Below are 26,600 nucleotides of genomic sequence, written 5' to 3'. Positions count from 1 at the left end.
TCCGAGGTAGCAGCACTCATGAATATGGTAGTATATGTCACTCGCTCGCTTCTTATTGTTTCGCTGCCTTCTCAATTATATAATGCATGTTTTCTTAAGGGCTTTTTGGAGGTCTTCCTGGTTTTCTACGCACTGCGTTGACAGTCAGTTCACGTGATTACGTGGGAGGCGTGATGATGTCACACGAAACTCCGCCCCCCACGTCATTGCAGCTCAACTCCATTACAGTTAATGGAGAAAAATACCTTCCAGTTATGACCATTAGGCATAGAATTTCGAAATGAAACCTGCCCAACTTTTGTAAGTAAGCTGTAAGGAATGAGCCTGCCAAATTTCAGCCTTCTACCTACACGGGAAGTTGGAGAATTAGTGATGAGTCAGTGAGTGAGTGAGTCAGTGAGCCTTTTATTAGTATAGATACAATATATATGACAGCAACACTCATCACTCACAACAGTGACTAAACAATTACATTGACAATCATGTTACGTTATTTTCAAAATGTTTCCTTTTCTTTTTCATTACTTCTTTAGCACACTACTTCTCCGCTGCGATCCGCGGGTATTTTGCTAGTAATTGATATAAAGCAAGGTGGAAGTTAAGGGTTAAAGTAGGTTTCGCCCGTTATGAAAACCGATACTGTCAAAGATATAATGTGCAAAAAAACGACCTTGATCCAGCAAAGCCCATCGCTGAAATGCAACATCCAGGGCCAAGATTTGATGGAGGTCAGTGGACAAAGGGACACCTGATGGTGGGGTGGGAGTGCTGAAGCTGATATGCCACCCTTCTTGGCTTCTTCTTTAGGCCTTCCACTTTAGATTGTTATGGACTCCAGCTGACCATTAGGTGACCTGTCCTGGTGGCATCAGGTGTTGCTGCAGGGTGGCCAGTCCATCCCCAGGTACAATTGCACCAAGAGCACAAGGAGAAGATGCCAGCCCACAATCGTCTGGTTAAAGCTCCTTGAGTTCCTGTCGGGCACATTCTCTGATCATCTCTTGTCTCTTTTCAGGAATGAAGCTCATCTACATGCACGATGACACAGAAAGCCTCCGGGACAGTTTTAGCATTCAAGTGACAGATGGCAAGCACACGGTCCAAGGGACAGTGAGCGTCCACATCGTGCCGGTCAACGATGAAAAACCTCACTTGTTAAAGTAAGGCTGCCCTGGGACCGATGCCCGCTAGTATGACTTCTCGAGTGGCTTTATGTGTCGCTGAATGGCTGTCTGGCAGCAGGCCGCACTGTCTTGTAAAGGCCATGAAAGCAGAAGTAATTTCTGTCATTGGCAGGTCTTGTGGATTTCATCGAGGCGTGATCTTTCAGAAGGCCCGAGGCATGCAAATTTTATAGAGCCTTGCGGAGCTCAGATATTCCCAAATATAGGAGTACCTGGGCCCCCACTACTGAGCCCCTCACTAGAGCTACCAGCGACCATTCCACATTGCTAATTTGCCTTTCTCTTCTTTCTCCCTGCCCAGAAATGCAGGTCTCACTGTGGACGTGGCCGAGAACAAGGTCATCTCCAGTGTGGCTTTGGAAGCAGAGGACAAGGACACCCCTCAGGACCAGCTCTTCTACGTCATCAGCAAAAGCCCAGCATTTGGACAGCTGCAGCTCAAGGTGAGCGGTTTGAGGTCCTTGTAATGTCGTAAGCTGTTTACGAGGTCTCGGGCCGACCCCTTCAGTCACCTCTTGGTTTGGTGTTAATGTCAAACTCTGGCACATTATTTTAGATTAAAGATTAGGTTTGAATGTCTTGTTGATGGCATCGTTGCTGTGCCACTTTGAGTCTGCGTCCTTCCCATTGTTGAGGTCAATGTTTGCTACCAGTTGTGACTGAAGGTGGCGTCTGCAGTAGTTTTGTGGATGTCAGAAGATCTTAACAAGAAGCACTTGCAAGCGGCAAGGAGTTTAGGGCTACATGAACTACTGGAGGCTTGGCTCTTCTATGGCAGCGTTAGCAGACCCTGGCCATTTGGACGACACCCCTGTTAGGTTCAGCATATGTAGAGCTTACGGAACAAAGAGGTAAGATGACTAAATGCACAGCAAAGTCAAAAATACAAAAAAGACAGAAATGGCTCCTGTCCCTCCAGCTGCTCAGACGTAGGACACTGTGTTTACAAATCTCCATGGCCAGAAAAGTTCAACTAAGTCCTAAATCACCAAAAGCCAAAACTCCCAGTCACCATCCAGAAGGTCCAACCCCTGGCCCAAGGGTCAGTCCCCGCCATACTGGAAAAGCAAAGGTGCCACGTGACCAGAAGCGGGTATAGCAGCCTTCAAGAATACGGCCAAAACCATGTCACAAAAAGGTATCCCCAGAATAAGAGTAGAACTGCAAAAGTGACTCTGGCTGCATGGCAGGATGTCACTTCATCGTACTGGTGACAAAACCACAATCTTTCTTTGTCTTTTGACAGACGAAGGCCGGCTGGCTCCTGTTACTTCCTGGAATGAACTTCACACAGGAGGAGGTGGACATGAATCGCCTGTGGTACCTGCACACGACACTGCTGGGCTCGGAGGGCCATGACAGCTTCCGCTTTTACCTGACGGACCATGACAACGAGTCCCCTGCTGAGGTCTTCCACATTTCACTGCTCAATGCCCATAAAGGTAAATCCTTGACCTCTCGACACACATTTCAGTCAAGGGGCCAATGGCAGACATGCCTGGAGCCAATGTGGGATGCTGTAGCCTGCTGTCCTTTCTGCTGACCTGAGGAGACCCCCGTGTTGGTCATGAGCTGCAGCTTTAAAGGAGGGAGATGAACTTTTTTTTAAAAACATTAGAACAGTTTAGACAAGAAAAAGCCATTCAGCCCAACAAGGCTTGCCAGTCTTGTCCACTTAATTCTTCTAAAAAACATCAAGTTGACGTTTGAAGGTCTTACTGTCTACCACACTCCTTGGTCGCTTATTCCAAGTGTCGTCTGTCATTCTTTGTGTAAAGAAAAACTTCCAAATGTTTGTGCCAAATTTACTCTTACAAGTTTCCAGCTGTGTTCCTGATGAACTCATTTTAAAGTCACTGTCTCGATCCCCTGGACTCATTCCCTTCATCATTTTAAACACTTCAGTCAGGTCTCCTCTTCATCACTGTAAAGGCTCAGTTCTTGTAATCTTTTCTCATAACTCATCCCCTGCAGTCCTTTAGTCAGCCCTGCCGCTCTTCTCTGAACCTTCTCTAGTGCTGTTATGTCTTTATGGAGACCCAAACTGCGCCCAGGACTCCAGAGGAGGCCTCGCCAGTGTGTTATAAAGCTGAGCAGACCCTCCTGTGTCTTGTACTGCACACATCAAGGCACTATATAACCTGACATTCTTCTTAATGGCTTCTGAACACTGTCTGAAAGTCGATAGCTTAGAGTCCAGGTGTACTTTTGATTTTCAGACCTCTCATCGTGTATTCAAACCTAACATTTTTACTTCCTATGTGCAACTAGCTTTTTCCTTATATTCCTATCTAAATCATTTATAGAAATTAAAAATAGCAGCGGCCCCCACACTGCCCCCTGCTGGTCACCACTCGTAACATCAGCCAGTTCTGATGAGGTTCTTCTCACTATCACCCTCTGCTTCCTGTGTCTGAACCAATTCTGCACCCATTTACAAACATCACCCTGAACTGCCACTTCTTTTGGTTTGATGCCCACACTCTGATGTGGCACCTTATCAAATGCTTTCTGAAAGTCCAGATAAATAATCTCAGATGCTCCACTCTGATCAGATCCTTTTGTTGTTTCCTCACAGAATTCCAGCCTGTTAGTAAAACACGACCTCCCTCTTCTGAGCCCATGCTGACCTTCCTGTCCTTGCCAGGTGCTGCTCAGTCTTATCCCTAATAATTCCTTCCATTCATTTTCCTGTGATGCACATTAAGCTTACTGGCCTGTAGTGGCTTGGATCTGCTCTGTCACCCTTTTTATATAATGGGATGATATTTGTCATTTTCCAGTCCTTCTGAATTTCCCCAGTGTGCAGTGACTTCCTAAACATATGTGTCAAAAACTCAACATTAGATATGATCTGGTCCTGGAGATGTGTTTGATTTCAGCCTGTTTAATCCATGCAGCTCTTCTCTCTCTCTCTCTCTGTCTTTCCACAATTTCCAAATCCCTCAGTAACCCCTTAGTCGTCCCATCTCCTGCTGAGAGTTATTCACTTCCTCACATGTGAGAACTTCAGAAAAATGTGAGTTTAGATCATCTGCTGTTTCACTGCCCCCTTTACTGTTCCTGATGCACTTCACCTCCTCGATGACTGATTTTTCGTATTAAGAATCTCTTTCTCCTTATCTGCTGTGTTCTTCTCCGACTGTCTTTTAGCCTCGCCAATATCCTGTCATGTTCTCATACGCCCTACGATTCACATTGGAATTGTTAGTCTTGTATGTCTTATTTTTATTTTTGCAACTACTTTTTTTTAACTCTTTATTAACCCACTACCGAGTTTTTTTTTTTGATTTCCTATTAACTCCATGTTTTAACTCTGCACCTGTCCTGCATTCCATGTAAAACATTTCTAAACCTGTTTCTCTGCTCTTCGACGGTCTCCACACTTAAAAGCTTATCCCAGTCTATCCTCCTTAGACTACTAAAGTTCAACTTAACATGCTGAGTCTTTGCATCCGCACTCTTCCAAAACACAGAGAATTGTATTATATTATGGTCATGTGACCCTGGTGGTCCAATCACCTGTACACCCTGAGTTTTAAATACTAAATCCTGACAGGCTTCGCCCCACAATGGTGCTTTAACATGCTGTGTTAACAAACAGTCACTGATTAAGTCTAAATCTCTCCATCTCTAAGGTTATCCCGGTTACTATTTGGATAGTTAAAGCCCCCCATGACTATAACATCCCCCTGTAAACTTGCCTGCTTATTATTACTAAAAAGATGTGTGTTGAAATGACTGTCTGCATTGGGTGGTCTATAACACACTCCTAAAATAAGGCCTCTTTCCCTAATGCTTTCCAAGCGAAGCCAGATGTCCTCACTAAGATGGGCTCATCGTCCAACTTTTAATTGGGCATCTGGAAGACAAACAGTCAAGGGTTGAAAGAGATTTGCATTTTGGAGTGTTGGAGGTGGGTGCACACAGTGGGCACCCCGTCTGATAGCAACAGTAAACGGGACTGCCATGTAGGGCAGCCAGTTCATTGTTTGCTACTTGGAGATGTGTGCTCCTCATGTTTCTTACATATTTATTTAGTTACCCACTTGGATTCATTCTGGGCTTAGGGACAGCCCTAGAGTGCCCCCTGCAGTTTACAGTCTTCACATGCCCAGCATGGCAACTGGGTGGCATCCAAAGCTACAGATCAAAAGCTGAGTGACAGGCTCACATAAGAGTGTGGTGACTGTTTGCTTGCCAGTTTTGGAAGTGGGCAGTGAATTCAGAAACTGAATCCTTTATTAACCTTACAGGGAATGACTTGCGTTACAATTGTATAGATAGACAAACACACAACTAACACGAAGTGCAAATATAACAAATAAATAAAAGCGAAAATAAGATATCAGAGTCCAGTAACTGCTCATTTACCCTGCTCTTCAGGTACATGGTGAATTAAATAGAAATCTCAAGCTCACTAAGAGCACAGCATCCTGAGCAGGACGTTTCTCACATAATCACTTTACACATTTTGAGAAACAATTGGGAGTTTGATCACGTTGATGAAGAAAGAAATGTAGCCCACTTAGTCAGTCAGTCATTATCCAACCCGCTATATCCTAACTACAGGGTCACTGGGGCCTGCTGGAGCCAATCCCAGGCAGCACAGGGTGCAAAGCAGGGCGGCAGCCCACCGCAGGACACACATACACCCACACACACACTAGGGACAATTCAGGATCGCCAGTGCACCTGACCTGCATGTCTGTGGACTGTGGGAGGAAAGCCACGCAGACACGGGGAGAACTGGCAAACTCCACGCAGAGAAGAGCCAGGTCTCCTAACTGCGAGGCAGCAGTGCTACCCACTGCGCCACCGTGCCGCCCAGCCCACTTAGTAAAGCTAAAATTTGAAACTCGATCATTTCCATCATGTCGGTGGGATCAAAAGTTCAGGCCAGGCTGGGTGAGCTCCCACAGCTTTTCATGGTGTCATGCCAGCCAGCACTGCAGGGTTCAACTGGTGGCACACTGTCTTTATCCATTTGGGTTTTTCCTGTTGCATCCCAATCGCCAAGCAGAGTGTGTTGTGTGGTGTAGGGATGTGTGCGACAAAGCACTGGCCTCCCCATCCATGCCCGATTCCCACTTTGTACACCAGTGACGTCAGATGGACAGTTTACAGGTCTAGTGCCAGGAGTGCTGCGACTGCAATCCGAATAGATAAAGTTGGGGCAAATGGCCTTGTGCCAGGGTAAGAGAGGCTTTCTCTGCCTTCTGCTTGCTTCTCGGCTTGAGTGAAAGTGAAAGAGACCCCTGGAGATGTACGTAACTGTGGGCCCCTCAAGCTTCACGCTTACCCATTCTTGAACTAACAAATTCCATGGATGGTCCAGTAGAAGTATTACTGGATGGCCACGCTCCCTTTTGTCATTTGTCTCGCTAATTTATGTACAAAGTGGAAATGTTTGGGAAATGAGGAGTGACACACAGCAGTAATCATGACAAATCCAGAGGGCTTCCTCAGATCTGTCTGTCTGCCCGCTGACTCGTTCTAACTTGCCTCCCTTTTCTCCTTTTTAAGGTGACATTGCTCTTCTTACCAAACCCGTAACTCTAACAGAGGGTGACAAGGTCACCTTGACGACAGATGTTCTTCTGGCAACAGATGGCACCGGCAGAGCGGAGGAGCTGCAGTATGCCGTCTCGGCACCACCTGCCCACGGTCACATCGAGTTCATCAATTATCCCGGCCTCCCCATCACCGACTTCAGCCAGTTGGATGTGGCGGCCCAAAAAGTCTGTTATGTGCATGACAACAGTCACGAGACGGGAGACGATATCTTGAGGTGAGAAGGAAGAGCAGCAGAGATGTGAGGGGTGGCAGTTCTGGGGCGACGTCACCGAGTTCTTTAGCTCTCCAAATCACTGGAAAAGGTGGCAAGACATGCCAAGGAACAGTCGGGGAGCCCCTGGAGAAGCGCTAAACAGGAGGGGGTTCATTAGAGTTAGACACAAGGGCAGAACCTTAGGATCAAAGATACGGGTTCGAGGGAGTGGAAACTGGAGACCTCAAGGACTGGCATTACAGGTTTGGTTAGCCCTGCGCTCTGCTTTGTCAGAGGAGGCGAAGCCACATCTCCATCTGTGGTGAGAGATCAGTCGTGTTGTGAGAAGATGCTGGGCAAACACCTCAGCAATGGGGGTCAGGATCACTTTTGGGCGTTAGGGGTCTGTGACAAGGGGTGAGCTACATCGGCTGAAATGGCAGACTAGGGAGTTTGGACTGGGAAAGAGATACACGAGGCACAACTTAGAAGATGTGGACAGAGCCGAAGCCTCAGTCCAGAGAGCGCATGAGCCACGCATGAGCCGCGCACGCACACTGGTTTGATTTGTTAGTCGTCTGAAGTACCCTGAGGAATGAGAACCACAGAGCAGAGGCAGCCAGTGGTCGAGTGGGGCACAGCAGATGGCGCTGTTGTGCAAGAATTCAATCGGCAGTGAGCCGAGCCCCCCTTTGTCGTCATAATGCACGTTTTACATGATATTTTTCTAGACAGGAAGTGTCCTTGAGCGTATTTCTTTTTGGATTTCTTTGTGCCTGGTGCTGCTTGGCTGTTTGTTTTTGGGTTACTTGGTCAGACTATGGAAAGTCTCCTTGGCCTTTGTCTGGTGCCACCTCAACTGTTCTGTTCCGCTTTGGGGTTGAAAGCTGAGCTCTGCAGTTTAAAGGGTTCATGAACTTGTACATGAATCACATTTACTTTTTATATTCTTTAGCATTATTTAAATGACTTTTTATCATCACAGTTGCTGCTAGCCGAATTCATTGTCAGATGCCATTCGCTTATGTCATCTCCCACCGCTTCTGCTCTGATGCTATTCCCTCTGATTGCACGTTAACGCCACCAGCGCTGCCTTACACAACTCACTTGGTGTCAGATGTAATGCCACCTTTGTTCACTTTCCCCAACTCAAGCCAGGAGCCGTCCCAAGACGCCCTGCTGACCATGAATTTCAGCAGATAAACGGGAAGAGTGCTTTATGATCGCACCCGCTGTCTCACACACGGGCACACACATGATTGACTCTCTTTGGAAGCCATGTGGCCCCACCACGATTTTCATGCCAACACTGCAACTGGTAGCAGCCTTAAGCAAGATGTCTGTGACCATGAAAAATGCACTCATGATGGCATAAACCACGACATCACCATCAAAGCAAACAAAGCCAAAGGTTGGCATTTAATGAGCATTGATGACAGAAGAAAAGCAGAAGAGCAAGGCGATTCATAACAGTATTTTAGACTGGATTATGTTTGAGAAAAGGAAAAACAGAAAAAGGTGAATGTGGCATACTAATGAGATTTCATGGCTGGCATGCTCTTGTTGGCATTGGTCTGCGCCCTCTCATGGCTCCATCCTCAGCTTAGCCAACAGACGCTCAGGAGACTCTTGGCAGCCCTTAGGATTTCTTCATTCTGAGGATTTCCTGGTGCAGCACTTCCTTATGAGGGTAGAGGTTGGGCCTGGCGTTGTGTAGCCCAAACCTCTGGACTGCTCCTCCATTAGACCATTAGGACAATGTGGACGAGAACAGGCCATTCAGCCAGTCCTATTCACATGATTTAGATGAATTGAGTTTTGAAAGTCCTCCTGTCTTTTATTCTCTATGTAACGTTTGTGTGAAATTGACCCTTCGCAAGTGCCCAGCTGCGTCCCCGTGTTCTGGATGAACTCATTTTAAAATGACGGCCTTGGTCCCCTGGACTGATTCCCTTTGTTCCCTTCATCCAGTGCCAGTTGTTCGTTGGGCTCACAAATGTGAACTCCAAGGTGGACGGCTAAAGTGTGGGTGACTTAGACTTGTGGGTTGTTCTGAGCTTCATCGCCAAATAACTCATTTTGTTTCATTACCACGTTTGATGTTGATCTGATGAAAGAACCTCTGCAAGACGGACCAAAGGAGTTTTGTTACTGCCAAAGGGTTTGTGCGCTTCACATCCCAACGAGCAGGGCCTGTCACAGCAGCAGCACAAGTGACAGAGGAGGCAGATAAAAGAACGCAGACAACATGTCAAAACTGCTGTGTGTTTCAAAGTCTTGTTTTGGGGGTTTTTGAGATGGTTGACATACTGTAGGTTCTTCTAGTGGATGCTTTTTAAACGTTGAACGTAAATCATTTCTGTTGTTCCACGATGCCATCTTGTTTTCCCCGTTTTGTGAGTCTGGTCAGGAGCTGAGGTGGGCCTCACATACACACACACACACACACACACTTGAAAAGCAGGTGGCCCAATGGCCTCATTGTCCGAGTTTATGGTTTGGTCAGTGTGCGTTTCGAGTCTGGGCGCCCGTTGGCTTTGAGCTCGTTTCTGACGGTGATTTACATTCGTTCTTTCATTTTGCCTCCGTCACGTAAACTGTTCAGGCTGGGACGTTAGCTTGGCGCTTGTGACCTCGCTTGATCTCCTTTCCTTGTCTCACTACTCGCTGGCTCCAGAAAGTTTGAAAGAGTCGCTGATGTCACGTGTTGTGATCACGGCAGATACTTGACGGCAGTGCCACCTTTGTGTACAGCAACCCAACGCCCAGCACACATTGACGGTGTAGAAACAAGTAGTCATTTTCAGAAGAACAAAATGAAGTTTGAATGAAAGGCAAACCGTGAACGTTTACTTGTAAAACTTGAAATCTTGTCCCAGGCTCCCTGTTTCCGAGTCCGATTAATCAAGGAGGGGGTCCAGGAGACGTCCCACTCCGCCATTAAGCAGCAGCCTCTGAGTCTTTGTAACCAAACGGTTGGGAGGCATTTGAGGTCGCAGATGGGATTTGTAAAAGTTGGGTGGCAGTGTTCCCTTCTTCTGTCGCCTTTGGCTCTTCTCGTTCCATGTTCTGGGACGGTCTGAGGGTCAAAGGTGGGCAGCTCTGTTCATTCAGATCTATTCAGTCTGTGAGCTGGCAGTGCCAGGTGGCGACGTGGGGTGGAATGGTCACTTCTGTGGCAGCACCTCAACTTGTGTGCCTTGTTATTTTTAATACTTCACAAGTGTTCTGTGAAATTAGCTCAGCTTGATTCTTTGATCATTAAAGTATTCAATATGAAAGGTGCTATATAGAAGAAACAACATTGACCCGCTGTCATTAATGCCACGCATGTGCTTGCCAGGCTCTGTCCCATGCTGGGGTCTTTTAGGCCGAGAGCTTCTGCCAGCCCATCCTTGCAGCACCACTGTACTTGTGGCAGGCCTTTACGTCGAGGTTTACCGACTCCCCCAGCAGGCGGGCCGTGCCAGCGGTGCTGCAAATGCACAAGCGGCGTGCCATGCTGCCCTCGGAAGTTTCAGGTCTTGGAAACAGTTTATTTGGCAAGAAGGAGAACGAAGTAAAGGAGGCTTTGATTTTAACTTGAAGGAGTCTCGTGTCTCTTGGCTCCGACGACAACACCCCAACAGAATTGACGCCAACTTGTGTTAGCTGCCTTCTGCTGCGTGATTCTTGCCAGCCGCCTCACTTTTCTCGTCTCTTTTGCCCGTCACTTGGTGGAAGGTAATTTCTGCAAAGGCTTCGGCGTCTTTTTCTTCTTGTTACTGCGACGGCCGCTGTGCACTCTGTCACTCTGTTCCCAATTGCGCCATCTGTTGCGGTGGCGCTTGATGCCAAACACAGCTCAGTGTTTGAGGGGAGAGAGGGGGCTATCAGGGTTCCCCTGTATTTCTCGTACACACACACAGTTCACATATCTAATGCCTTTCACCAGAAGTAACTTACCAGAGTGTTGGAAACCTGCAGATGAAGCGGGCTATTGGAGCCGAGCTCAAGTATGGCTGGATACGTGTTGGCCGCCCTCTTCTCTGATGGACCACAGTGATGATGCCCTTGACGGGACCTTCCTGGGTCTTCATTCCATTCTCAGTCTTGCTAATATGTGGATTTAGGCCTCGAGGCTCAAAGGGTCCAAAGGCCAAAACACTCATGAAGGCCTAAGGTCTAAACTCTCAAATAGGCTTAAACAGTTTAAAATGCGCTCAAAAAACACGTTGAACCTCTCAGGAAGAGGCCCAAGGCCAAGATGGTCAAGAAGTGGTCCGAATACTCAAAAAGGCAAAGGCATTTGAAAGGTCAAAGCACTGCAGAAGGCCTTCAGAGGGTGACAGGGAAGGGGATCCTTTGGCCAGAGCTTTTATATTGGCAGAGTTTTATGTTCAGTTTTACTAATTCATAAAGAATTTCCAAAGACTACAATTCTCAAAGAACTGCATTACCAAAAAATACAAAAGAAAAGAACAAAAGGGCAGACCAGTGAAGGGAAAAATCCAAGATGCCAACCAGAAAGCAAAAGGAAGGAGGAAACGGAAGAGAAAGCCGAGGGCTCGGCAAGGTCAATGGGGGGCTTCATGTGGGGCTTTTGAAGGCCTCAATGGAGCTCTTGTGGGCCAGGAACTGCGGTGAACCAACCAAAGACCGAGCAGCCCTTGTGATGACACCACGTGAGATTCAGAGAGACGGGTATCAGCAGAGTTGACTCCTGAAAGTCACCAAAGGGCCTCGTCACCGTCGGTAGGCCAGGCTGCTTGTTAATAAATAAATGAGCGTATTAACAAAATTCACACAACAACAGGCAAAATATAGAAAAGAGACGAGAACTAAATCCAGATGTTGAATCCAAAACTCCACGCAGTTGTCCACGTTGTGACCGATTCTCGTGCTCCTTGAAGTCGATTGTCACCCTAAGCGGCCCTCCCGCCTCCTTGGGTGTGACATTGATCACCCGCCGCTGTTGCTTCAGGACGTCTTGTGACTCCCGTCAGTGCTGCCTGGCACCTCTGGGTGGGATGTGAGTTTTTCGGAGGCCACAGGATTTGTTGCTTCCTTTTTTTTTTTTTTTTCTCCATTTCTGCTCATATTCCGTTTCCAGAAGCTTCTCCATCAAGGCCCACTAACGTCACATCATCTGCTTAAACAAGGGCCTCCCATTCATCAGGGACCGCTGTCTTTGGGAGCGTCGGCTTCTCCTGCAGTCCAAAACGTCCCACAGACCGGCTCTCGACTTGCGCACCGCGTCACCTGACGAGAGGCGTGATGTCGTCGCTTGACAGCGAATGATGAATGGAGATTATTAGCCAGGATGACTCCTGGCTGGGCTCCGCACGTTGCTTTCCAAAACGTTTTTTCAGGAATTCTTCCACATGATTAGCCTCTGCAGTGAGACCCTTTGCCAGATGCCGCACGGCTCTGGTGTGAAAGTGATGGCCTCGTCCCTCCACTTCCCCGGATCTTCATTTATCAGCGGATGGCCGGCGAGGCAGACGGCCAAGTGAAGATCAAGCGCGTCATTTGCTGTTGGTGTCGGTTTTCCTCTTAGTGATGCTGAAGAGGATGGCGATGGCTGCCATGGTCTTCCTCGCATGGACAAACCAAGAGGCACACTGAGCCATCCGGATATTGTGGGGAGGGCGGTGAGCCACCGGTTCTTCCGTTTCATTTTTATTTATTGATTTATTTTATGAAGTTGTTTGGATTGATGGAGAATTCACTTTTATTGTTTGCTGTCTCTTGTGTGTTTTCAGCGTGGCTTTGAAACGATGCCAATGACATTTTGGCCTTCTTAGGAGGCCTCCATTTTAGCTCCATGACCTTTGGGGGCTGCGGACACCTTATAAAACATTAAAAAGTTCACCTCTATGGATTGAAAGACTTGGGTGTGACTGTTCAGCTCCTTCACTCCTTGCCCTCCGTGCCCTGTCAGATACCCCTGGACCCCTGCCTGCACTACATGGCCCATCCCGTCCTGGAGTTGTGTTTGGGCTCCCACCCTCTGTGGACGGCCCTGGCCCACCTATTGCTTCCTTCTTTAGTGTGATGGCCCTCCTCTGCACCCTGGGCGCTGCCCTCTGGGCACTGCCTTCTGGGCTGTTAGAAGAAGCCATTTAAGAAGGAATCGGGGAATAGGCGAGGGCGTGATGTCACATTGTCGGAATTGAGAAGACAGACCACCACTCAAACAGCCACATTGATGGCTGCCCCTGGCATAGATGGAGAATGGCACATAATGGCAGTGTGAACAGTAAAAAGGCTGCCAAGGTGATGTCATCGTCACCGTGATAAAAGGGTTTTGTTCCGTCTTTTGTTCGAGCCACGGCGTGTTGGTTTTGTCCGCGGGTTTTCTGGCGGCTCGCTCTTTGTTCTCCTTTGCTTTGCTTGAAGACTTTTTTGTTTCTTTTATTCAAAACAACTTGTTCAACTTTTGAGCTACGAGATTTGTTTGATGAGCCCGACACATTTGTGCCCGTTTGGGCTAACAGGGACCCCGTCACAAGGAGTCAGGGAACTAACAGAATCAAGTGGAAGAGATTTTAAGGAGCAGGCTGGCAGGTGAAGTCCTCATCAGATCAACCATCAGGTAACAATTCAAACAACACGAACCTTAATAAAATAAGCAACGCCATGAAAAGTACCAACGCCTGAGGCCGTGCAGCGTCCGCTCACAACGACCAGCAGACCGATGAATCTGAGTGCCAGCATGCTGCCATCAATCACGTCACCCTTCGGTGCCAAGATGACATCACTGACAAGTGGAATCAAAATGACCCCCAAATCCTGCACCCTGGTCCTGTCCATCAGTGCAGTGACCGGAGTTCAATACCCTGTGGGAGTCCTCAGGCCGGGAGGTGTAAACTCGGGGGGTCTTTTTGGATTATTTCAACGTCGGTGTGGCTTCTGTCTGGTGGTAGCCGGCCTTCAAAGTAGAAAGAACAGATGACAGAACAGTGTTTTATATAGCGCCTTTCTGCCAGAAAGACGCCCTTGACTGCCTCTGGTGGTCCGTGGTGGCCCAGGTTCCTCGTTCATGTCTTGTTCTCAGGGTTTTCTATTTTCTCCACAGCTTCGTGGTCAGCAACGGCTTGACCACCAAGTCCGGCTCTCTGAAGTTCGTCATTAAGCAGGTGGACCGCATCCCCCCCACCTTACTTCGGAACAGAGGCTTGCAGCTTCTCGAGGGCACCACGATGACCATTGGTCCGGAGACCCTGGAACTCAGTGACCCCGACACGCCAATGAACCGACTCGTCTACTCCATCAGCCAGCACCCTCAGCACGGCCAGCTCCTCCTAAAGGGCAGGACTCTGGCAGTGGGCAGCTTCACTCAGCTGGACGTGAACAACATGGATGTGACGTATCGGCACGACGGGGGCAAAGCAGAGGTCGACCACTTTGGGTTTGCTGCCTCGGATGGAACCAACGACGGCTTCCTGTTACATGGACAGCTGCGGAAGGAGCCGATGACCTTTACTGTACAGGTGAGTTTGTCACGATGGTGGGGTCAGTGCTGCTGGGCAGGCAGGATTACATTGTGTCTGTGCCCAGATGTGCCTGGCAAGGTGTGCCCAGTGGTAACCAGTGCATTCCAGTATAGGCTACAGGCCCCTTCTGGATGACAGTGCGCCATCCTTCATGACACATAGTGAGTCAGAGTAGAGGCCGTCTCTACCACAGACTTATCGGTATTGACCTGTAGGAGGCTCTCTTCACTCAAACATTCTTAAAAGCCTGGCATTAACGCGCCCGCCCACACTTGACATGTCATGGCTTCTTTTAAGAAGCGTGCCAATAAAAATAAATGAAACCAAATTAGCTTAATGGCCCATCAATGGTCATCATTCAAAAATGAAACTAGAGGGTCTGAAAGGCGCTATATACTGGCTGGAAGGCAGACTTCAGATACCTGCCCTGCTCTCCATGGTGAAGATTCAATTCAAGTCATGGACCTTGGGGGATTATGGGACGCTATGCATTATGAGCGGTTTCTCTCGACACTCCATTGTGTTTCTTACAATGACGGATATTTAATGCCATCTTGAATAGCCTGATAGTGTGGAGTATTTCAGTCACAGCATTCAAGGACCCAAGACAGACCCCCAATATCGCGCCTGAGCCCCGTGAGCCAAAGTGAGGCACCTTTCAGGAAGCTGGGTGTCACAGGAGTCATCTGGGGGCCTAAATCGCTTGGTCCATTTTGTAGAGAGCTTGTCCCATACAGACCTTGCTGGGTGTCTTTAGCAGGTTTAGTAGCCCTGGCATCAGCCATGCCTGCCACTCCAGTGCCCAGCCTGACCTGTCCTTCCAGGATGTGCTGGAACTAGCTCTGTCACCGAGTCATGCAGTGTGTGCCCGGCTAGTCTGTCATTGCCCACAATGCCTGACCTAACTAGTAGACCTGGCAGGGCCTGGTGTAGCAAGCGCAGCGCTGCCCTCTCACACCCCCAGCCATCATTCATGCTGTTGACCTTCTCTACTGCTCCCACTCTTTTCTAGTCCTCAGGTACGGGGCCTACAGGAAGTCATGTGACACAATGCCACTTGTCAGCAAAGTAACCTGAAATTCTAGGAGGTTTTCAGTAACTGCAGGCCTAAAAACAGGGCTTAGAGGGCAGGGCCCCTGGCACAGGCCTCCATTCCCACCTTCTTTATGACGTTGCTTTTGACATTGGCCCAAGAATGTCCCATGACCTCAGAAGATACAGCTGTGTGGGCATCCAGAGCGCACCTTTGGACAGAGTAGGTCGAGTGGACAGCACACTGGCGATGCCACCTGCGCCTTTGTTTAGTGGATCACAGATTTCTTACGAGGCTTGAAGGCAACCAAAGCCAACATTTCCCAAATTCTGTTTACAGCGAGAGATATGTCGGGTTTTCAAGGCCACAGAACAGAAGTTGGCACGTCCTTTGGCATAGCACTCTGCCGAAACACAAGCAGTCAACGCAGATGGCACGGAAAAAGGGGTGGCAGAGGCACACAAATGGCTTCTGTCAAAAAGGCAGTGTCTTAAAACACGGAAAAGGAAAACTCTGGAGGGCAACGGCCTTCTGTTAGGGTGCTGAAAGGTTGTAGTGGTCACCAGGACCCCCTAACCCGCCTGAGCCAACGCTCCTCTGTGCCAGCCACTGGTTCACAGACGAGGATTCTCTATCCTGGTCTTCCATTACCTCCCTCGACTTGCCATTTCGATATGCTGATCCAGTGTGTTTGTTCTAAGATGGCCGTTGAACGGCTTCCTGTTGCCACCACAGGCTTTTAACGCTAGCCCAGTCTCAGGATGGTGAAGTGGCATGATGGCACAGCGGGTATCATTACAAGACTTAGCAAGCCCACTCAGACTGAATGGTGGCTCAGTGGTCAGGATGGCTGCACTTGGCATCCTGTGGGCATGCGCCAGTGTCTGCACATACTCCGCCAGGGACTTGCAGGATGTCTAGTGTCTGACCCCGCACTCATGGTGGTTCAAAGTGGTAGTGAAGCCCTCGTGTTCTTTTAGGGGGCAGCTTCTGTGCATGTTAGTGCCCACCAGTGTCAAATCTTCAACCTTTGGAGGAAAATAAAAAAAGTGCACCCAAAGCTCGCCAGGCAGTTCAGCCCCTGCAGATGCCCACCTTAGCCGCTAAACTGTGCCACAAAGCCTCTTTATCCTAAACTGACCGTCTGGTGGAAGTGAACCTCTGGGCTCTGCGTAGACTGGCCTCAGAGGATGGCATTGGTGAGGGTACACCCAGATTCATTTGGTTTCATTATCTCTGTCAGGAGAAGGTGACAAAGTGACACCCAAACCAGACCAGTGATGGGTGCCCGGCTGCCAGCTCGGCGGTTGGGTTGTGCCTCTGAGGTGACATGGAGATGACAGGCTGTGTTGGCGCCTAACTTCATCGCATTGCATTTTGGGGTTTTTGACCAATGAGGCACATGCTTTGTCCCCTCAGAAGTGTTGACACTTTTGGCCACAGGTCACTGCTTGCTTGGTAACGCTGGTACCCCTTGACTATCACTGGGGTAGCGAGAGCTAACCTAATGGTGGTGACAAGGGGGGGAGACTGCAGCAGCCTGGCATTATCAGGACTTGACCTTTTTTATTTATGGTGGCATGATGTGGGTGATCTTGGACTGAGATCCTGATTAATTGGTACAATGGGTTGTTGATGCCAGGCTAGAGGTGACCTTACGGGGTGTTGTAATAAGAGTGTTGATACCAGCCCAAGGCTGGCACAGTTTGATGTGACTAGCCTTGTGTTGGCATTCTTGATTCCGATTTTAACAGCAGTTGCATTGTTAGGCCGCGGGTGATCACATTGGCACTCATATTGGCCTTCTTTGGGAGGCCTCCACTTGTGCTGCTTGGCGATCAGCAGGCTGCAACCATTTGTTGTGCCCCACTGGCCCAAGAAATTGTTTAGTGAAGAGGGCCACAGGGTAGGCCGTGAGTGACCAAGCCGCAGCCTGACCTCTTGGCACCTTAACACAGCAGCGGGCAGGGCACCAGGGCTTCTCTAAGGTTAACAGAAGGACACCCAGTAAAACAAGGACCCCCTGATAATGCCCATAACGTAGAACTGGTCTAGTCCCTGTAGTCTACTTGGCATCGCCTTAATGTGCCATTTGAACCGCTGGCTGCCTCCATTCATCACTGGGATGTGCTTACTTCTGCAGGAGCTGCAACTGATGGCATTTGTCACAAGACGCCAGGTGTGACTGAGCACCTGACCACACCCCCTGTGCCAGCAAAGTCCATAAATAAGGCCCTCCGCTCTCCCCTGCCAGCCTCTGAGGTGGGGGTGACCTCTAGTGGCCACTCTCTGAACTGCACCGGCATGCCAGCAGGCTGTTGCTATGGGAAAGGGCATTGTGGGCCTGCTGCAGGACTGGCATTCATACTCGACTTCTGTTTGCATCTTCAAGAACCTCTCAGGCTCTCATATCTTGTGTTGTAAAGTACACCGATACGAAAAGCGCTATACAACAGACAGTGTTGTAAAGTGGACCATTATGAAAGGCGCTATATATTCAGTAACTTTGAAAGACGATCTAATAGATACAGTACATACATGAAAGTAACACTTCAGGCTCTTCTGCTCACAGTGCCCATCCAGTCGCAGTCTGGGAATGTTGCTTCATCTTGACGAGTTGCATGGCCTGGGCCACCTCGGTAGGGCTTGTCCTTTCCCATTCCCCAGTCACTGTGCCAGACAGTCTGGTTTATGTCTGTTCTGGGCAAGAGGAGAGAGCTGGCTGAGGTGTGCCAGGTGGGCATCAAAACCTCCGTACTCTCAGTAGAAGAGCAGATTGGGTCAGGGAGGTGTAATTTGTCCTGTTTACTCAGTAGACGAGCTGGAAGTTAAACGGTGAAGCCGCATACGCACACTTGGACAGCACTGCCTGAGCAAAGGCATGCCACCTGGGCACTGGCACACGACAACCATGGTGAACACAAACTGGGTATCAGCAGGAGGCAAAGAGTCAGGAAAAGCACCATTCATTAAATGGAGAGATAGATGTGACAGGCGCTATATCTAAATAGAATGGTCAGATGTGGAAGGAAGGTTCATAGAAAAGAGGTGAAAGGCGCTATATAATCAGTAGATGTGAAAAGGGCATAACATGCACTGTACTGTCAACAGATGTGAAAGGCTCCATAAAGCAGATAAGTGACAGACACTACAGTCAATAGACAGAGATGAGGGGCGCCACATAGTCAGGTAAAAGGCGCTATATAATAGACAGTGTAAAGTCGACCGATATGAAAGGCGCTATATAATAGACAGTGTAAAGTCGACCGATACAGCACTATATATTCAGTAACTGTGAAAGACTAATAGATATATATATGAAAGGCGCTATATAATAATAATAGACAGTGTTGTAAAGTACACCGATACGAAATGTGTTATATAATAGACAGTGTTGTAAAGTAAACCAATGTGAAAGGCACTATATATTCAGTAACTGTGAAAGACTATCTAATAGATACATACATGAAAGGCGCTATATAATAATAATGTGATGTAAAGTACACCAATACAAAAGGTGCTATATAATAGAAAGTGTAAAGTAGACCAATATGAAAGGCGCTGTATAATAGACAGTGTTGTATAGTAGATTGATATGAAAGGCACTATATAATAGACAGAAAGGCGCTATATAATAGACAGTTTTGTAAAGTATACCGATACCAAAGGCGCTATATAATAGTGTTATAAAGTACACAGATACGAAATGTGTTATATAATAGACAGTGTTGTAAAGTAAACCAATGTGAAAGGCACTATATATTCAGTAACTGTGAAAGACTATCTAATAGATACATACATGAAAGGCGCTATATAATAATAACAGTGTTGTAAAGTACACCGATACAAAAGGCGCTATATAATAGACAGTGTAAAGTAGACCGATATGAAAGGAGCTATATATATTGCCCAGAGGGGACTGGGCGGTCTCTTGGTCTGGAATCCCTACAGATTTCATTTTTTTCTCCAGCCTCAGGAGTTTTTTTTTTGTTTTGTTTTTTCTGTCCACCCTGGCCATCGGACCTTACTTATTCTATGTTAATTAATGTTGACTTATTTTTATTTTTTATTGTGTCTTCTATTTTTCTATTCTTCATTTTGTAAAGCACTTTGAGCTACATTTTTTGTATGAAAATGTGCTATATAAATAAATGTTGTTGTTATATAACAGACAGTATTGTAAAGTGGACCAATATGAAAGGCGCTATATAACAGTGTTGTAAAGTACACCGATACGAAAAGCGCTATATAACAGACAGTGTTGTAAAGTGGACCAATATGAAAGGCGCTATATATTCAGTAACTTTGAAAGACGATCTAATATATACAGTACATACATGAAAGGTGCTATATAATCAATAGATGTGGAAAAGGCATACATGGGATAAATAAAGTGCCCGATGTACATGTGAAAGGCACTATATAACCAATAGCTAGATGAAGCAACTTTCAATAGATGGCTGCACGGATATTAAAGAGACTGGCAGGTGAAAGGCGCTATATAATCGACTGTTGTGGAAGTACCGTATAAGCGGAGGCGCTGTGCCTAGTCTGCCTGATGCCCGAGGCGCTATATAGCTGTCAGCTTGGTGTCCGTGCTGCATGCAGACATTTGCTGTTGAATGAACCCTCAAGACAGCAAAATGGCAAGCCATCCATTGGCTTGGACTTTTCTGCCTTTTTCGTGCTTTGCCATCTATGCCATCAGAAAGCAGCATTTTCAATTGATGGGCACAGTGCCACATGCAGGCCAGGCCGACAAGGAGGACCCTGTGCAGATACCCACCAGTGTGTAAGCCCACACAGTATTGCCAGAATGACGCTCGCAGACACCCACGCCTGCTGAAAGTGGCACACATCCGCACGCCCACACATTGTTTCTCGCAGCATGTTACATAACGTGAATGCTCTGCCAACATTTAAGATTCACTTCATGCAGAGCTGTGCCAACGGAGGCCAGAAAAGTTTTGTTGCTATATTTTTTTTCTCCTGGCCATCACAAAGTCCGTTTTTACGCGAACAATCTGTTTTGGCAATAATTAATGTAAATTGCTAGGACGAGATGGGCGCACGGTGCTCTCTCACTCACAAGCCTTGGCAGAGGGATGGCACCCAATTAAGAAACGAAGCTGCAGGATTTCCTTTGTCGGCTGCGTTCAGTGAAGAGGCCAACATTGGCAATCTTGAGCAGGTCTTCCCAGTGTCTTCTTCAAAAGGTCCCACCTCTCCATCAAGTCCGTTTATAGCGCCTTTTGTCTTCGTTTGCTTCTGTATGTCACTTGAGGCTGACCCAAAGGGCCTGGACCCAACTCTCCAGGCAAGTCTGAGCGTCAGAAGGCAGGGTGCCCATCACTAATGACCACCCGCAGACACTGTAGAGCAGAGGTGTCGACGAGAAGCAAACAACACGAAGGACGTGAAATGAGCAGAGAAGCGCAGCTCGAGTCCAGTGGTCAGAGGAGCCACAGGTCCGGTCATTTGGCTTCTGATCGACAGGTAGGACTTGCCACTAGAGGTCAGCGTTACATCGGGCAGACATTGTTGGGCCCCCTGGCAGGACTACGAGTGGTCTGCTCATTCTTGACTGAACCCTGATGGACCAGTCAGCCTGCTGGCATATTTATGGTGGCATCCCATTTTCTGTATTTTAGGTGGAGCACAGTGACAAGTTGCCCCCTCGAGTTGTGACCAAAGTGACCCCCTCGAGCGTAGAGAACCTGAAAGATGGCAGGTTTGGAGTCAGCATCACATCTCGTCATCTCAAGGCTTCAGACGGTGACAGCAGAGATGAAGTGCTGGAGTTTGTGGTCATTCGGCCCCCTTTCTTCGGGTACCTGGAGAACGTCATCACAGGTCAGTGTGGAAGGAGTGTGAAGGCCAGTTGGTGGACCTGCAGCCAGATCAGAGTGACAGTAACGGTGCCCAAAATACTGTCAGTTAGTGTGCATCCAGCCCTTTGTGTGACTACAACTATGACCTGGCGGGGACAACGTCAGTGGTGAGCTGCCCAGTCCAGTGGTGTTGGTCAGGTCAGGTGTGGTGCGACTGGCACTGCAGTCTGTCCAGTCCTGTGGCCTGGCTGTTATTTTGGTCAGTCAAGACCTATATGACCACACCACCTGAAGTGGACAGTGTCAGCGGTGCTGCGGTCAAACATGGTGTGCCAAGTCCTGTGTTAGTAGTTGAAGAGTGCCCAGTCGTGGCTTGGCTCTTCTTTATTGTGCCCAGGCCTTCCTTCTTTCTGTGTTAATGATGCGGTGACTTTCATGGGTGGCGGACAGTGTCCCTAGTCCTGTGTTCAGCGCTGCACACATCCAGTGGCAATGCCACTCCAATGGATGGCGGGTTTCTGTGCCCCCTTGGTTATTTGCAGCCTGCTGTCCATGTTGTGCCCCATTTTGGCCCCCTTATATTGGATTTAGCTGCCACTTTGTGCTCTTTGTGCTTTCTTCGGTTTGCGTGTTATTTATTTATTGATTTATGTGCGTATGTATTTTCCTGACTCTCTGTGCCACCACTGACCAGGATTGATTGACCCTGTCTTATGGAGGGAGGCAGGCAGGGGTCTCCTGTTACATCTGCGGTGTCACCCCCTCAGTTCTCCTGTCTTTTGTCACAGGAGCCTACATCAGGAGCCGCTTCACCCAGAAGGACTTGGACAGACGAGCCGTGCGCTATGTCATTGACCCGTCAGTGGACACCAACTCCGACAGCTTTGAATTTAAAGTAACCGACGCAGCTGGCAACAGTGCCACGCCAGACATGTGAGTCCTGTCTTCTTTCTTAACCCTTAAACCACCAGAACCGGCTATAGTTGTTTCACAGAGCAGTTTGCCAGCATGCCGGCGCTGATCAGTCTGTGCCATATATTCGTTGAGCAGCCCCCTCATGACCACTGGCGGCCCCGACAGAACTGCAGCGCCGCTGTCCCTGGGATTGAGCCGCTGCCCTAGACCAGCCTGCCAGCGTCAGCGCTTACCTCTGTGTGTTGGCGTGCAGCCCGTCCAAGCGCAGTTGGCCCGTGAATTACTGAATTTCATCCTTGTACGTATCGTCCCAGTAGTTTCGTTTTTTCAATTCATTGGCAGGGTGTAAAATGGTGAGTGCTGCAGTAATTGTGATGCTCATTGCATGAAAAAAAAATACGTGTTCCGTTAAAATTTCACATTTTCTTTGTGAATTGTGACGTTTACTTAAAAAGTGCAACGAAAAGTATTTGGCGTCCAGGGGTGTATTAACCCCGCCCAGTATGTGGCAGTTTAAGGGTTAAGATTTGGTCCAAGGCTTGTAAACAGAGCAGCACTGGTGAAGAAATATGGTGTGTGGTCAATGAATCCACAATGACAGTGAATCCTTTATATAGCGCCTTTCATAGTGACCACTCACCCCCAGAGACTTGTGGTCAGATAAGCCTGTGAAACTGCGGGCACCTTTCATGCTGCTTTTCCTTCATTACCCCTCCATGTTATATAGTGCCTTTCCTGTGAGCCTGGCACTGATTGCTTCCTTTGAGGTCCTCGTCAATAGCACTTGCCATACCTCCTGTCGTCCCAGATGACCCCAGGCCTGCTACTTGCTGCCCTCCTGCCACACGTCTCCTGGCCCCATTAATCCCTCGTTCATATCGCTTCCTCCACATTTACAAGCAAATTACTAAGAAAGACGGAATGGACGGTTGAACCTGTGGTGCCCCACTTGACCCCCCTGTTCCCCCAAATCTTGCAGTCTGCCTAAATAGGCTAAGGTTCAATGCCTGGTGTCCGGTGCCCACTGACCTGACAGTTTACCGTCACCTGGCTTCTAAGACCCAGGGAAAATGAGATTGGTGGAGTGAATTAGGGTAGGGCATAGCCAGCCTCTCAGGTGAGAACCAACAGATGGTGGCAAAGTGGCACCATATGTGATAAGCAAAAGCACATCCTGAGTCACCGGCTTGCAGTGAGCAGCAGGTGGGTGCTGCTGGCCCTCTGATTAACCAGCCCAGAATGCATTGGGGTGGGGGTGTTACATCCTGCACTCGAGGGAGCCTGGCATCGTGTGAACGTGGCAGGCCGTCTCTCCCTCCCTCTGCCAGCAAGGGCTTGACACGTTTGTCAAGAGGAGCAGGGGTGATGACCTCAGTGTCATTTGTCACTTTCCAGATTCTGCCATGACACACATGGGCAACAGAAGCTGCCCCCGCCGAGCTGGAGCACAGTTGGCCACCTCCTGCCGCCTCAGAGACATCCTTCTGCATCTCCAAAGTTCAGTCGTGCCGGGCAGGTGGTGAGCGCAGCCGACTGCTAGATCAGAATTTCATGGGGGCGCGCATGTTAGGATTTAAAATTATTAAGAAATAAACTGGTAGTCGCAGAGGGCACCTGCAGCAGCCCATGCAGATGGTAGGTGGGTGTGGGTGGGGCTTCAGGCTGCCCCCATTAGTTTCCTTAGATGTACAGTTGGCCGCCTGGCAGCCTTTCAGAAGATGGGGAGTGTGTCACCTGTCCTTTTCTCATTCCCTTCATTTACTTTTATATCTTCAGTTTAGTTTATTGGCTTGGTGCCTTCAGTAGATGAAGAGTCTTGGTGACATTAGGGGGTACAAGGGCACTGGCCCATTATATGGGTATGGGGCAGGCAATATGTAAAACCTGCCATTTCCTGAGAACTTGGATTGGATAAGCAAGCAGGAAACACAACCTCGGGGCAGTGCCCGTCTGGCAGTTTGTCCTGAGTGAGAGGTGCTGTTGGGTGAACGTTTCCATGAAGAGAAGCAGGGCCTTCTGGGTAAAACTGGATGGGTTGACACTGTGTGTTGCTCATAGTTCTCTTCTGCACCCAAAGACTTATGGGTAGGGTGAGTGTTGTGAACTCCCCATGGGGCAGGGGGTAATAAAACACAATCGATGACATCTCAGAAGTCAGCCCAGCAGACAGGAGACTCTGCACCCAGCATACTTAGCGGCCATCGGGGTCGGGCTAGGCAGTGGGTCCACATCAACTTCCCGATGGATCCTTGGCGTCCCATCAAGTGACCAGTCCATGCCAGTGCCCAGGTGGTTCTGTGACACTCCGTCCAGGCAGTGTTTCGTGCCGTTTCTCAGACTGGGTGCCAAATTGCTAGTAGTCAGCCCTATGGCCCTTCTCAACAGGTCTTAATTTTTAATATGTGGCGCTGTTGTTTTGCCCCTTGAACCTTTGGCAGTTCTACTTCCTGGCACATTCTCGTTTCAGCTCCACTTACTTGCTCTTATTTGTTCTTCTTCAAGGCTGGAAATCCAGTGGTCACGGATCGAGCTGGCATCGACGTGCTACCGCATTTGTGAAAATGGTGGCACCCTGTCGATCCATGTGTCTCGAAGTGGCATCAGTGCTGAACCTGCCTTTGTTGCCATCCAGGTAAGTGCCAGACTCCAGTGTTTTGTTTGAATGTGTGCCTTGGCAGCTGATTCAGGCCGAGCACTCTGAGCTGGTCATTTGTGTTCAGTTTAAACATTTGCGTGCCTCATGCCAGGCAAACCACAGCCCTGGCCTCACGGAAAGCTGCAGTGGAGAAGGGAGGACACAGAAGCAAAAAGAGACACCAAGAAGGGATAAGCAAAGGGGCAGAGAGCGTGATGGGAGTCAGGCATCGGAGAGGCAGGCCACAACTGGAAAGCACAGCTGCTATTGGCTGACGCCCCTCGCTGGTGTTCTCATTGTAACCAATGGCTGATCTCCTTTCAGATTCATGAAGACACAGCCAGGCTGGGACAGGACTTCACGCACAGCTCTGCCACGCTGATCCAGTTTGATCCCGGTGAGTGGTGGTCCTGCGCTGACTGTAGGATGGGCCGCGCCCACCAGACTTAAAGGGACTGTCACAATGCTAGACACACTGGACAGCCTTCTCTGTCCCAAACTGGAGCCCCTTGGCACCAGGAAGGTGTGCCAGTAAATGAGAGGTGGAAAGACCACCGAGTCCTTGAACACTCTTCACTGCTCTAACTGACCACATCCCATGAGCGTGCCAGCTGCCTTAAGGGCATTAAAGTTACCTACTAGAATTTCCCAATCGCATCAGGCGGCACATCCTCATAGGCACTGGACAATAAGCATCAAGAGTGTCCCTTTGTTTGGACGCTGCCAAGGTGGATTGTCTTCTGTTTGTCATAAATGAATCTCAATGACCAGTCGACAAGCTGGCACTGAGGTGAAGTTTGTCCATTGGACTGGCAGTGGTCTTGTGTTGGCTCATATGATGAAGGGTCCATTTAAAGAGGTGGCACCAGGTCAGTATCGCTGGTGTGCAGTGGTCAAGTGAGACAAGCATTCAAGAGTGGACAGCCCACCAGAATGAGCAGAGTCCTTCAGACTGGGCCTCAGCACTCCGGCACAACATTCTGGGCCAACACCGCTGGAGAGACCTCCGAGGTGGTGACTGACAGTTGGTGTGCCCTCATTGCCATTCCAGTGTCAACATATTCACCTGCTGTGCTGGTGGGCACCTTGCCCTGCGCTTGCCCAGTTGAGCGGCTGGAGTGCTTCGTGCCTGTCACCATTTTCATTTTAGCTACAGCGTGTCTGATAGGCGGGCAGTGTGACGTCGCTGTGAGTGACTGCTGACCCTCTTCTCTGACGCAGGCGTAACGACAAAGATGTGGAAAGTGTTTTTGAAGGACGACGGGCTGGAAGAAAACAATGAGAAGTTTCAGCTGCAGCTCAAAGGCCCGAGGAATGCCGTTTTGGGGATGAAGGACAAGGCCACGGTGGAGATTGTGGACCCTCGAGGAGGTAAGGGTAGGGATTGGACAGCAGCCCCCATTTTCAAAAGGACACCATGTTTTTGGTAATTTTCAGGTATGCCAGCCCTCTGACTTCTTGGGCAAGCCCGTGGCGAGGTTCTGGGTGACTCGGGAGAGGCCATGTGGCTCTGGTCTTGGCCATTGAACAGTGTGCCAATGGCTTGTCCTGGCCTGCCCTGTACTCGTTGTCAGAATGAGGCCAAAGCCCCACCCCCATGCACCCCCTCAGTGGGCTGTTTCCTCACTAGTGATGGGAGCCTGGGTGCTCTTTGATGCCCAACCTGTGCCCTTTTGCTTTGAATTAAATGACCTCTGACATGTGTGCCCATTCAGACAAAACCACCCACCTAATCCATGCCCCCACCTGTTGCA

The 26,600-nt window shown here is 48.8% G+C and overlaps 1 protein-coding gene across 3 annotated transcripts in view; it reads left to right on the top strand.

Annotated features, from left to right (window-relative positions):
• Positions 1–26,600, top strand: part of frem1b (Fras1 related extracellular matrix 1b) — a 124,781-nt gene that overhangs the window by 89,717 nt on the left and 8,464 nt on the right. For all 3 annotated transcript variants that reach the window (XM_039767223.1, XM_039767222.1, XM_039767224.1), the window contains exons 21-30: positions 1,016–1,160; positions 1,486–1,627; positions 2,431–2,626; positions 6,711–6,975; positions 14,015–14,429; positions 21,117–21,318; positions 22,085–22,229; positions 24,714–24,843; positions 25,171–25,243; positions 26,068–26,217. In XM_039767223.1, coding sequence (XP_039623157.1) covers positions 1,016–1,160; positions 1,486–1,627; positions 2,431–2,626; positions 6,711–6,975; positions 14,015–14,429; positions 21,117–21,318; positions 22,085–22,229; positions 24,714–24,843; positions 25,171–25,243; positions 26,068–26,217 — 1,863 coding nt within the window. The remainder of the gene's footprint in view (positions 1–1,015; positions 1,161–1,485; positions 1,628–2,430; positions 2,627–6,710; positions 6,976–14,014; positions 14,430–21,116; positions 21,319–22,084; positions 22,230–24,713; positions 24,844–25,170; positions 25,244–26,067; positions 26,218–26,600) is intronic.

The sequence above is a fragment of the Polypterus senegalus genome, chromosome 10 (genome assembly GCF_016835505.1).
Source record: "Polypterus senegalus isolate Bchr_013 chromosome 10, ASM1683550v1, whole genome shotgun sequence".
NCBI classification, from domain to species: Eukaryota; Metazoa; Chordata; class Cladistia; order Polypteriformes; family Polypteridae; genus Polypterus; species Polypterus senegalus.
This window is presented reverse-complemented; position numbering and strand designations above follow the sequence as displayed.